This window comes from Rana temporaria, chromosome 3, assembly GCF_905171775.1.
Source record: "Rana temporaria chromosome 3, aRanTem1.1, whole genome shotgun sequence".
Lineage (NCBI taxonomy): Eukaryota > Metazoa > Chordata > Amphibia > Anura > Ranidae > Rana > Rana temporaria.
The window spans coordinates 140,444,694-140,459,062 of record NC_053491.1 but is presented as its reverse complement, the minus strand read 5'-3'; the positions used below and the strand labels follow the sequence as shown (position 1 = coordinate 140,459,062).

General features: G+C 41.6%; 1 protein-coding gene across 1 annotated transcript in view; it reads right to left on the bottom strand.

Annotated features, from left to right (window-relative positions):
* CDHR3 (cadherin related family member 3) overlaps positions 1–14,369 on the bottom strand; it is an 81,913-nt gene that overhangs the window by 55,213 nt on the left and 12,331 nt on the right. Inside the window, exon 2 of the mRNA XM_040343524.1 lies at positions 5,895–6,082. Coding sequence (XP_040199458.1) covers positions 5,895–6,082 — 188 coding nt within the window. The remainder of the gene's footprint in view (positions 1–5,894; positions 6,083–14,369) is intronic.

Genomic DNA, 14,369 nt, shown 5'->3' with positions numbered 1-14,369 from the left:
TATTGTGATGCTGTGATTGGCCCACAGCTATCACTTGGTACCTGGACCAATCACTGCACCCTGTACCATGTGATTAGCTGTAGCCAATCACAGATCACAATAGTAAGCATGAATTCAAGCTATACATGACAGCTAAAACTATTGCTTATAACAGTGATCATTACTGTTATAAGAAATAATAATGTTAACCATGTCAGCCTCGAAAGATTTTTCCCCTTAATGACCAGGCCATTTTTTGCGATACAGCACTGCGTCAGTTTAACTGACAATTACACGGTCATGCGACACTGTACCAAAACAAAATTTACATCCTTTTTTTCCCACAAATAGAGCTTTATTTTGGTGGTATTTGATAATCTCTGTGGTTTTTATTTTTTGCACTATAAACAAAAAAAGAGTGATAATTTTGGGGAAAAAAACAAATTGTTTTACTTTTTGCTATAATAAATATTCCCCCAAAAAACGAATTTCTTCATCTGTAGACCAATATGTATTCTTCTACACATTTTTGGTAAAAAAAAATTGCAATAAGCGTATATTGATTGGTTTGCGCAAGAGTTATAGCGTATACAAAATACGTGATTTTTAGTCATTACTAGTAATGGTGGCGATGTTCGATTTTTAGCAGGACTGCAACATTGCGGCGGACAGATCGAACACAGTTTTGGGAACTTTGACATTTATACAGCGATCAGTACTATAAAAATGCACTGATTATTGTGTAAATGTCACTGTGAGGGAAGGGGTTAACATGTGGGGAGTGTTTACATACACAAATCCCCGTTCTAGCTCTAGTGGCCGCGATCGCAGATGGCCAGAAGACATTGCGGCCGCCGGCCAGGCACATCAGGTTCCACCCCATGCAGAGGGCAGCGTGCCTGCTATGGTTCTTAAAGGAGCCGACACGCGGTTTCAGCGATTCGTGGGAACGAGCAGACCTGCCCCTGTACAATGATGGTGGCTGGTCGGCAAGTGGTTAAAAAGATCCCTAATCATACCTCCCCTCGCAGAGTAGCAGAGAGTTCCTATGGTGACACTGAACTACTCTGATGAATTCTTAAATCTTAAAGAATAAAATAAAAAAGTAATAAAACAAACTGTCACCCATCAGTATCCCTGATCACCGCCACACCAGTCATACAATGATGCTGTACTGCACTGGTGACAGTATGTAAAAAAAAAAAAAAAAATGATTTCATTTCTTAATTTTCAAAAAAATTGTGACAAAAAATTACAGCTTCAAAAAACTGGCCATGTCTCTTACTAAATAACTTGGACTGTCTACCTTACAAAAAGGGGTCATTTGGGGGGTATTTGTACATTTCTTGAGGCATCTATAACTTTCACATAGACTAAATAATATACACTGATTTGGGTTATTTATACCAAAGAAATGTAGCAGACTACATGTTGGCCTAAATTTACAAAGAAAAATAATTTGTTTGCAAAATTTAATAACAGAAAATAAGAAAAACATGTTATTTTTCAATTTTTTTCTGTATTTTTTTTTTATTTATAAAGCAAAAAATAAAAAACCCAGCAGTGATTAAATAACACCAAAAGAAAGCTCTATTTGTAAGAAAAAATTATAAAAATTTAATTTGCATACAGTGTTGCAGGAGTGAGAAATTGCCAGTTAAAGGGGTTGTAAAGGAAAAAAAATTCTTTCATAATAAGCATCCTTTATCTGCAGACATTCCTCTTTTCACTTCCTCATTGTTCGGTTTTGCTCAGAAGTTGCTCTATTTCTTCTCTGTTCTGTTCACTTCCTGCTTGTCTGATTATTACTCACCACCATGATGGGAGGCTTTACTGCGGTGGTCAGTAACGTGCTCACCCCCTCCTGGGAACTACATCTGTGCGGAAGGACGCTCTCTACGTGTTAGAGACTTCAAGGAGGTGTGAATTACTGGGTGTGCCGCAATTCATACTGGGAAATGTAGTTCTTACATGAACGAGTGCCGCAAACCAGGAAGTGAATGAGAGAACAGAAACTAGAACACCGGAGGTGATATTGAAGGAATTTAACCACTTGCCGACCTCCTCATGTACATATACGTCAGCAGAATGGCACGGACAGGCACATGTACGTACCTGTACGTGCTCTGCTTGACGTGGGTCGGGGGTCCGATCGGGACCCCCCCGGTACATGCGGCGGTCGGTAAGCCTCGGGGAGCGATCCAGGACGACGGCGCGGCTATTCGTTCATAGCCGCCCCAACGCGATCGCTCCCCGGAGCTGAAGAACGGGGAGAGCCGTATGTAAACACGGCTTCCCCGTGCTTCACTATGGCGGCGCATCGATCAAGTGATCCCTTTTATTAGGGAGACTCGATCGATGATGTCAGTCCTACAGCCACACCCCCCTACAGTTGTAAACACACACACAGTGAACCCTAAATGTTACAGCGCCCCCTGTGTTTAACTCCCAAACTGCAACTGTCATTTTCACAATAAACAATGCAATTTAAATGCATTTTTTGCTGTGAAAATGACAATGGTCCCAAAAATGTGTCAAAATTGTCCGAAGTGTCCGCCATAATGTCGCAGGCACGAAAAAAATCGCTGATCGCCGCCATTAGTAGTAAAAAAAATAAAAAAAAAAAAAAATGCAATAAAACTATCCCCTATTTTGTAAACGCTATAAATTTTGCGCAAACCAACCGATAAACGATTATTGCGATTTTTTTTTACCAAAAATAGGTAGAAGAATAAGTATTGGCCTAAACTGAGGAAAAAAAATGTATATATGTTTGTGGGGGATATTTATTATAGCAAAAAGTAAAAAATATTGCATTTTTTTCTAAATTGTCGCTCTATTTTTGTTTATAGCGCAAAAACTAAAAACTGCAGATGTGATCAAATACCACCAAAAGAAAGCTCTATTTGTGGGGAAAAAAGGACGCCAATTTTGTTTGGGAGCCACGTCGCACGACCGCGCAATTGTCTGTTAAAGCGACGCAGTCCCGAACTGTAAAAACACCTTGGGTCTTTAGGCAGCATATTGGTCCGGTCCTTAAGTGGTTAATAGGTATTTACTCGTTTTTTAACAGAATCATTACACTATTCTGTCTGTCTACCTTGCAGACATTAATTTTAGGCAAAACATTTTTTTCCTTTACAACTCCTTTAATGTAGCACAGTGCTGAATAGCAAAAAAAATCCCTGGTCATGATGGGGGTAAAACCTTCTAGATGTCGGTTCATCATTATTATGGCACCAGTGCATAATGGGTCAATGATAGACGTACCCATGTCAGTTTACTCTTTTCAGACTTTAATGACTACATACTTGTTCCAGATATGTGAGTACATTTATAGTAAAGTCAGGATGATAAAAACATCAACCCCTTTACGACACGAATAGGCATACTGGGCCAGATTCACAGGGGAAATACGCCGGAGTATCTACTGATACTCCGGCGTATTTTCAAATTTGCCGCGTCGCATCTTTATTTGTAATTCACAAAAAAGATACGACGGCTTTTGGCTAAGATCCGACAGGTGTACGGCTTCGTACGCCTTCGGATCTTAGGATGCAATACTTCGGCCGCCGCTGGGTGGAGTTTGCGTCGTTTTCCAGCGTCGGGTATGCAAATTAGCTTTTACGGCGATCCACGAAGGTACGCGCGTTCGTTACGTCGTCGCTAGTCGGTTTTTCCCGTCGCAAAGTTAGTCATGCTTTTTCATGGCTTAACTTTAGAACAGCCATGTTAAAGTATGGCCGTCGTTCCCGCGTCGAATTTCAATTTTTTTGGCGTAAGACGTCCGGGAATACGAAAGTACGTTACGCACGTCGCCGTTCAAAAAACACGTCGGGGCGCCGTAATTTCACGCAATGCACGTCGGGAAATTTTCACACGGAGCATGCGCAGAACGTTCGGCGCGGGAACGCGCCTAATTTAAATGGTACACGCCCCATTTGAATTAGGCGGGCTTGCACCGGACGGCTTTACGTTACACCGCCGTAAGTTTACACGCAAGTGCTTGGTGAATCAGGCACTTGCGCTGAAAACTTGCGGCGTTGTAACGTAAAGACGATACGTTACACCGCCGCGAATGTACATGAATCTGGCCCACTGTATATACAGCGGCAGGGCAGGTGGGCGTTAGCACATACTGTATATGTGTCACTGTGTTCTTGTGGTGAGTGCTTCATTGGTGCCTCCAGAACTTTAACCAAGTTGTCACCCACAGCTCATGGTCGACAACTGACAACCAGAACACAGTAGTAAAATGTCACAATGATGTCAGTCACTGTGAATCACTGTACCACATGTACTGGCCTCACGGGTCACTTAAAGGGCCAGCTCCCAGAATCAGCATTGGGTCCAACACAATACAAGTAAAAAAAAAATACTGTTGATGTGCCAGAAATACAGTATGTTACTACCTTCCTCTTTGATATGACAACACAGCTCTAAATTCCAAAGCACATGGTGTCAGCCATGCCTGCTTATTTTCTGCTGGATTACAAAGAACACAGACCTCTCCTCATCTCCTCCCTCCTCTACATCTACATAACCTTTCTTTGTGCACAGACCAAGAGCACTTGGAGTTATCAGCTCACAAGGTTTCTGATCAAATCAACAGGTATTTTTTGCACTTATTGAACAGATATAACAAAACCCTTTCAATCAGCGGCGGCCCGCTCATAGTGGGTGCAAGGCCGCTGCCCCCCCCCTCTATCCATGCATCCGGCCCCCTGATCTACATATCAGGGCACTGGACTATGGATTCCAATGGGGGTGTATTTTGTTTTTGAAGCACGTGATTAGAGCCAGAGGGTGGGCTCGGGGAGCAGAGCACTTTGCTTCAAGCCCACCCAGTTCTGTGACGATAGTGAATGAATTTTCACTATTTTCACACTAAAGCTCCTCCCTCCCAATCAGGTGGCAGTTTGTGAGACCTGTTTCCCGATGGTCAAGGCATCAGGCTATCCTATTGGATGCCTGGCGCTTTAGCGGAAGATAGAGGAGAAGCTGGAGGAGAGGACACCGGAGCCGCTGCAAGCACCCCACCACAGCCCGCCAGGGGTGGGTGCTAGTGCCGCGCCGCAGGCTGTCTGAGGTGGTTGTTTGCCTCCTCCCAAAAGAAAAGTCCACCAGCCGCCACTGCTTTTAATTACATTTAGCAGACCACAAGGGAGTAAAGAGAAGCTTATTTTTTGCCTTACATACTACTTTAATGATTGCACAGACAAAATCGTGTGACCTTTAACCCGGGAACACATAGGCAGAATGTCAGGAGACATCGGCCGACATTCAGGCCGACATTCGGCCCATGTGTATGTCGGCCTGTCCAAAAGAAACCAGCCATTCAGCCAACTTCTGTCAGACGTGCATGCTGGAAAACCAGCAGTCGTCCGACTTCCAATCAGCGCTCTCAGCCAAAGGCAGATCGGAGTGTTCTGGCGGCGGGGGTATCCCCCTGTCAGAACACAACAGCTAAGCGGGAGAGATCATTAGTACAGTGTCTCCGACCGTGCAACCCAAAAAAACTGTAGTGTGTACCCGGCTTTAATATCATTTTCCGATTACTGAATCTCAGCAGTCAGTAATGTTAATCACCTTACCATGACACACCTATACCCCCCTCCACCCTTCCCTCCCCAAGTCCCATTGAACTGCAGATGATCTGCTTTGAATGTAGCTACACTCTTGTTTCAGGAGCTTCTCGATAAGTATTGCAATTTCTGGCAAATACTTTTAAAACATGTGTTAAGCTCATCTAGTTTGTATTAGCTTTTACATGTAAAGGTTAAACATCATCTATGTGTCTAGGGCCCTATAGAACCTATAAGGGGATCAGCAATGGCTTAAATGATTGAATAAATAATATCAGCTCATTATGCTTTAGTTAAAGAGAAAAAAAACTGCTACACAGGAATACTTACATAATATAGAGGGGGACTGGAATCAACTCTAAAGGCTGTAGTGAGAGGACTAGAGTTTATTATTTCAGGAGTTACAAATAAGCCCACTGTAGAATTGACTGAGAATGAATACACCCGGGTGCCAGCAGGGGTGTTTTCCCGAATGGTCGTAGAGTTAGGCAGTCCATCAAACAACAGTGTGCCCCCGCCTTTGAAGAGAAAAGAGCACAATGTTAAAAAAAAGCAAAGAATATATATATATATATTAGGGCTGTTATTGATTACAATTTTCGTGTTCGATTAATCAATTTTTTTTAATCGATTAATCGACTAATTTCTATTAATTATAACGCACAGATCCAACTACTTTTAGCTGATCTCCTTGCATTGCAACTCTGCATTAGTCAGTGGTAAATGTGGTATACACTATATACTATCACCCGTCACTAGTTAGTTTCCACAATCCATGACTTAACTTCACAGTTCACACAAATACGTTTTACATTCAAATTGTAGCACTGACTTAAGTAATTTTTTCTTATTAAACTTTAAGAAAAACATAGAAAGTTAGTTTAACTTTAATTATAAAACGTATCTAGTATATTGACTTAAGTCACTTTATAGTAGGCAAGTAGGCATCACTTTAGCCAGTCACGCAGACATACCAGAGTGTTTACATTTTCTGGAAGCAGACATGATCGCATTTTATTGACAATATACCCTGAAGAACTGAACAGTCTTTCGCACGGAACAGATGTTGCCGATACACAAAGAATTGTCTGCAAAAAACTGCTTAGGACAGGAAAACGATGATTATTTTTGCCCCCTTCCCCTGATGGAACCTGATGCATCCTCCTGCTCCACAGATGCAAAGGTACCTTAATCCAATGGGTGCAATTTGCTCGCATCCAGCAGGGTAAGTCTCACTGTCCAGACTGTCCGGTGACATCAAGAATTTTAATCGATCAAAAGAATTTTGATCGATTAAAGATTAATCGAGGAATTAATCTTTAATTTCCCCAGCCCTAATATATATATATATATATATATATATATATATATATATATATATATATATATAAGATTCTACTTAAGAAAGTCCTTGTCTTGTTTGCACCGCCTGTATACGGCTGTTCAAAGTATATAGGGCCAAACGGTCTTGTCAGGGCCGATCCTCGCTATAGGCTCACAATGCAAGCTGCTTAGGGCCCCGCAAAGCTGCAAAGGGCCCCCCAAATTACTAGAGGCCCTGCCTGGTGAGAAGTCATTTTCGCCCCCTCACCCCGCTTCTAAACTCGCTGGCTGAGTCATTTCCGACAGCAGAACACCCCCTCACCCCGCTTCTCAACTTTCTTTAATGTTACATGTCACTGTCGTCAGCACCCCCCCGATTCTCATTTTTAATGTGCCATGTCATTTTGCTTAGGGCCCCAGGGAGGTCAGGATCGGCACTGGGTCTTGTAATGACTTGGGGGGAGTGGTGGCGGGGAAACTCATGCTATTTTTTTCAATGATTTTTATCCATATTGCAGGGACCAAACATTAAATTAAAGCCACAAGCAGTATTAAAATACTTTTTCTGAGAATAATCTCATGTTGTGCAGGGACATTTCTAAACACGTGCCACTACTATAGACACCCAGCAGGTACCATATTTAAAGGAATTAAAATCGCTGCTCAAGAAAAAAATACAGTTTTTACAACTTTTTTTTCCATTGATACATGTTCCCTGGGGCCCGGGTTCTCAAAGACATTTTCCAACAATAACTTGCATATTGGGCTTTAAAATTAGCACTTTTGAATTTGAACGTTCGAGTCCCATAGACTTCAATGGGGTTCTAAATGTTCGCGCGAACGGTCGGTCTGTTCGAACGTTCTGGTGCGAACCGAACCCAGGTATGGTCGGCTCATCCCTACTCTTGAGATGTGGGGTCTAAATGTTTGGTAAGCTGCTTTATTTGTATAAGGTAGCTGGTGCACATTTGTTGTGAACAATTTGTATTCACATTGGACTGAGTTAGAATTTTTTACTGGACTCTAATTTGAGAATATTAGGATTTATGCACTATTTATGAATTTATGGTTTATGTGATGGTGCAACACTATTTTTGGAAATAATGGGCCAAATCCTCAAAAGGGATACGCAGGCGGAACTGCTGTTCAGCCTGCGTATCCCTGTGCCTATCTTTGGAACTGATCCTCAGAAGCAGTTTTCCAAAGATAGGCAGAAGATCTGACATCTGTAAGACACTTACACTGTCAGATCTTAGGATGCAGTACCGCATCCGCCGCTGGGGGCATTTCGCATTGAAATGCCGCTTTGCGTATGCAAATGAGGACTTACGGAGATCCACAAAGCTTTTCAGCTTTGTGTTTTCTGCGTAAGTTTACGTTTGCATACGTAAAATTAGTTCTGCTTTTACAAAGTGTAAACTAGTAACACCTTGTAAAACCAGACCTTTTTTTTGATCGCCGCGATTTTTTTTAAATTTTGAATTTTTTTTTTCGGCGCGTAACTTTTTTTTTACCCGACGCAACTTTATTGTCCCGTCGCAATCCACAAAGCCCGACAAAGTAATTTTGCGCGCTGCCCATCGGGAAAATGACGTCACGAGCATGCGCAGTACGGCCGGCGCGGGAGCGCGCCTCATTTAAATTGTCATCGCCCCCTGGAGAAGAGGACCGCCTTGCGCCGGGAGAATTTAAGTTACACGGCCTGAAATTTCTAGGTAAGTGCTTTGTGGATCGGGCACTTAGGTAGAAATTTTAAGGCAGTGTAACTTAAATGGGAAAAGATAAGTTAGGCAGGATCTTTGAGGATTTGGCCCAATGTATATATTATCTACCTAACTGAAAAAACAGTACATAATCTAAGGCTTCATGTACACTGCTGGTAAAAGGACATTTAGGAGCAGTTGGGTGTTTTTTTCAGCTACCCCTGAACTCTCCTTTGTTATCTTATCAGTACATGTACACAGGGTCGTTTCTACTCGATTCCAGGCAGTTGAGTGTATAAGCATTTTTTGGAAGCGTCAAACGCCTGTAACAGCTTGTAATCGTGTGAAAGCGCGGTAACTCGCGTTTAGCCACATTTTGTTTAAAAAAAAAAAAATGCAAACGCGGCATGTAAACGCAGCAAAACTGACTTTTTTAAACGTTGGTTACTAAAAATAATTAATACTGAACGTAAAAAGAAAAAAATATATCCTGGTAATGGTGTTTGGCCACGTCCCTTTGTTATAGGTGTGTGGAACAGTTACCATAGCCATTCTTGGGCAGGGCTTTTGTTAGGTACAACAAAAGGTCAGTTATTTGTTCATTATCTGGCTTACCATAATGGTTGTCATTTTGATTACATGTTCCTTATAAAGTGCTCTTGAGATCTGGGAAGTGGAACATATAAGTTGTTTGAGATATGACTTTTGGGAAAACAACACATCTGCTGCATTCTGTATAAATCAGAACATGATGGTAATAGGATGAGCAGAAGGGAGATTGTGGGATAAGTATGGACAGAGAAGTGATAAATAAAAAAACACAGAGATAATTAAACAATAATGTATTTCAGTGTTTGCGGGAATTATGCTTGAAGATTGTAGTATACAAAACTTCCACCATTGTTTTATTATATATGTGATTTCACACTAGGCTGCGGTAAATCAGCATTCGTCAACCAGCCAAGAAATGCAAATGTATTCACTAGACAGTCTGAAAACAATAAAGGTGCAACTTGGAAAATAACAAACTATTAAGTTCACAGTGCTTACATTCCAAAATAAGGAAGGGAGGAAAGATAAAAGACTAACCACTTCCAGTCCGGGCCAGTTCTGATATTCCTCTCCTACATGTAAAATTCAGAACTTTTTTTTTATTACTAGGAAGCAACATAGAAATTATTTAAGTTGAGGCCCTACACAAAAATATGGTGGGTATTGCATATTTTTATGTCACACAATATTTTCACAGCGGTTTTTCGAACACAATAAAGAAAATAATACACTTTAATTAATTTTAATGCTCAAAAATACAATATAATACCTGATTGTTTGTTAAAATATATATAAGATGATGTTATGCCGAGTAAATACATACCAAACAGTGTACAAACACTGTACAATTGCGCACACCTGCGGAAAGGCAACAAACAAATCTCCAGAGGTGATGCTTTAAAAGCCTTTACAGGTTACCAGTTTAGACTTACACAGGAGGTCTGGCACTAGAATTATTGCTGTCCCTCTGACACTAGCAGAGATACCTCGCATGTGGTGTGATCATCATTTACATATGCAGGTGGGACCGATGCTTACTATTGCCTTTGCAAGTGAACATGTGGGGGCGGGGACACTTTATTATTATTTATTTTATTATATTTTTTAACACTGTACCTTTAAATGTTTTTTTTTATCAACTTTATTACTATCACAAGGGATGAACAACATCCCTTGTGATAGCATGGTCCAGGAGAGGTCCTCTTTATGGAAAGATATGTGGGCAAATAAACCCCAGACTTCTCCTGTGGCTGCCAAAGCTTCAGATCAAAACGAGATTGGTTTGATCTGATGCTTTCACAAGTCGGTAATTCCTTGTTTACATAAAACTGAAACCAGAAGTGACAAAATCCTCGTCATTTCTGGTTTCTGATGTCACACAGTGGGAGGAATAACATCAGTACCTCTTGCTGTGTGCCTGGAATTGGGTGCCACCTGTTGCATCCTCAGTCAAATGTGAGACGCCTGTAAAAGTAATCTAGTGGCTGTATAGCTACTCGGATTACTTTTACTCATATGTTTTATACAGTGCCTTGAAAAAGTATTCGTACACCTTGGCATTTTCCACATTTTGTCATTTTGAAAAACAAAAAGGTAAGTTAATTTTATTGGGATTTTATGTGATAGACCAACACAAAGTGGCACATAATTATGAAGTGGAAGGAAAATGATAAATGGTTTTACATTTTTTTTACAAATAAATATCTGAAAAGTGTGGCGTGCATTTATATTTAGCCCCCTTTACTCTGATAACCCTGACTAAAATCTAGTGGAACCAATTGCCTTCAGAAGTCACCTAATTAGTAAATAGAGTTCATCTGTGTGTAATTTAATCTCAGTATAAATACAGTTGTTCTGTGAAGCCCTCTGAGGTTTTTTAGAGAACCTTAGGCCTTGTACACACAGTCGGACCAAACCGATGAGAATGGTCCGATGGACCGTTTTCATCGGTTCACCGCTGAAGTAGCCTGATGGTCTGATGTGCGTACACACCATCGTTCTAAAAACCGATCGGGTCAGAACGCGGTGACGTCAAACACACGACGTGCTGAATAAAACAAAGTTCAATGCTTCCAAGCATGCGTCGACTTGATTCTGAGCATGCGCGGGTTTTGAACCGATGCTTTCTGTACTAACCATCGGTTTGGACCGATCGGGCAGCGGTCCATCGGTTCAGTTTTGAAGCATGTTTTAAAATTTTGGACCGAAGGAAAACAGACCGATGGGCTATACACACGGTCGGTTTGGACCGATGAAACTGAACCTCGGTCCATTCTCATTGGTTTTGTCCGACCGTGTGTACGGGGCCTAAGTGAACAAACAGCATCATGAAGGCCAAGGAACACACCAGACAGGTCAGGGATAAAGTTGGGGAGAAGTTTAAAGCAGGGTTAGGTTATAAAAAAACATTCCAAGCTTTGAACATCTCATGGAGCACTGTTCAATCCATCATCTGAAAATGGAAAGAATACAGCACAACTGCAAACCTACCAAGACATGGCCGTCCACCTAAACTGACAGGCTGGGAAAGGAGAGCATTAATTGAGAGAAGCAGCCAAGAGGCCCATGGTAACTCTGGAGGAGTTGCAGAGATCCACAGCTCAGATGGGAGATTCTTTCCACAGGACAACTAGTCATAAACTCCACAAATTTGACCTGTATGGAAGAGTGGAAAGAAGAAAGCCATTGTTGAAAGAAAGCCATAAGAAGTTCTGTTTGCAGTTTGCGAGAAGCCATGTGGGGGACACAGCAAACATGTGGAAGAAGGTGCTCTGGTCAGATGAGACCAAATTTGAACTTTTTGGCCTAAAAGAAAAATACTATGTGTGGCAAAAAAAAACACTGCCCATCACCTCAAACACACCATGAAAACATGGTGGTGGCAGCATCATATTGTGGGGATGCTATTCTTCAGCAGGGACAGGGAAGCTGGTCAGAGTTGATGGGAAGAAAGATGGAGCCAAATACAGGGCAATCTTAGAAGAAAACCTGTTAGAGTCTGCAAAAGACTTGTCCTGCAGAAATATGCAAGGCCTTCCTTGAAAAAGATGTGGGAGCATATGCTGCTCTAAAACTTGGATATATTTTGAAGCATTGATAGTGCCTTTCCTGATGTGCAACCTGCCCATTTCTTATGCACTAATGCACCCCTACACCATCAGAGGGCTTTGAACTGAATGTTGATAACAAGTCAAAAGGTTTTTTTCTTCTTCAGTCCGAAGGACGTAGTGTCCATGGTTGCCAAAGAGAGTGTTACATTTTGATTTTTCTAACCACAGAACAGTTTCCAATTTGCAACAGATGGTAAATGACCTTTCACCCACCCAGGGATGTTTCTGGATCATGTATGGCTACTTTGCATGTTAGAGCTTTAACTTACATTTTTGGATGGCACAGGGAATTGCGTTCACATGATTTTTGGAAGTATTTCTGAGCCCATGCAGTGATGTCCATCATAGAATTATGACTGTTTTTAATGCAGTGACCTTTCCCCTTGGGCACAGAGATTTCTCCAGATTCTCAGAATTTTTTGATGACATTATGTACTGTTGATAATTATATATTTAAAGTCTTTTTTTTTTATGTAACATTATTCTAAAATAGTTTGACAGTTTTTAGATGCAAGGTTTCACAGATTGGTGAAACTTTACCCATCTTTATTCTGAGACACTCTGACTCTCTAGAATGCTCTTTTTATACCCAATCATGTTACTGACCAATTAACCTAATTTTCTTATAATATTTTATTCTGCCCATTGGAATGAATGCCCAAGTGCTTGATGCGCCCAAACACGTCTAGCGCCAAAGCGCATTAAGATGTGTTTATACTCATATAGGTGTGTAAAGCATTTATTGATGCTGAAATGCTCCTCTCTTGAGTACACTGGCCCTGTCTTTTTTTCCTGCACCTAAATGCTAACATAGAGGGGCATTTAGAGAAAGAAAAACACCCCTAAAAGTGGCATTTTTAACGCTCTGTGTGCAAGAGGTCTTAGTACCACACTAATCATGAGCCATCCTGCCTGACCTCTGCAAAATGAAAGAGTAACCACTCTGATCCTTTATAGATGCAAGACAGCAATTGGTTGACAAATTTTTGTCACACTGTCAGTTCATCATTTTTTGATGAATTGTGTCATAGTTAGTAACACACATGGAAAAGAGGCAAAGATAACTCATAGGAAGTCCATGTGGATGAAAAAAGATCCAAAAGTGTCCCCTCTAGATGGTCAGAGCATATTAAATCCATGTAGAGCGTTGTTCCACATGTAGCTATCCTGCATGGCCACTATGGCCGCCTCACTTTCCCTGTCTTGCAGACTTCCCCAATGGTGCTTTTAAAACATGGGTGCTCAACCTGTAGCCCTCCAGCTGTTACAAACCTACAAGTCCCATCATGCCTCTGCCTTTGGGAGTCATGCTTTTAACTGTCAGTAGCTTGCAATGCCTCATGGGACTTGTAGTTTCGCAACAGCTGGAGGGCCACAGGTTGAGCATGCATGTTTTAAAAGGTAATCAACTGGAAACTCTGGGGACATACGAAAAGAGGATTACAGGTATCATTATAATGTATTTACCCACATTGGAGTTACTGCAATCAGTATCCCTAAATACTCCCAACCCAGGTTTTTCCAAATTTTTTTTCTCACAAGGACAGTAAGAACATACCACTATCCTAACTACAGTGCAAATCAACATCCTGACTTTGTGCCATTAGGCCTGCTGATCAATTTGTTATCTTGCAGGTGTACATGAAAGAGTGGAGTGATTACACCCATATGCTGCAGAGTTCAGGATGGGTTCTGATTAACATTACAAAAAGGGCTTGTTTATACCTGCTGCCCTGACAAGAGTTATTTGCTACGGATCGCTTTTCAGAGGGCATTTGACAGGCAGTAAGGAGGCGTTATGTTGCCATCTCACTGTCCTGTTTTAACCCCCTAAAAACCTGCAGCACTGTGCTGCAACTGCAGGCGTGGCCCCATTTGCTTGAACACGACAGGGGGGACAATTTTTTCTGCGTCGCAACGCAAAGTTTTGTGCCTGTAGTGTGTGTATATGGCTGCTTTTGCTGGAGGGGGCGCTAAATACAAGGTTCAACTCCTGATTTTGACCACCAATCAGTCCACTTAGGCCGCGTACACACGACCGGTCCAAACCAATGAAAACGGACCGAAGTCCAGCTTCATCGGTCCAAACCGACCGTGTGTACGGCCCATCGGACTTT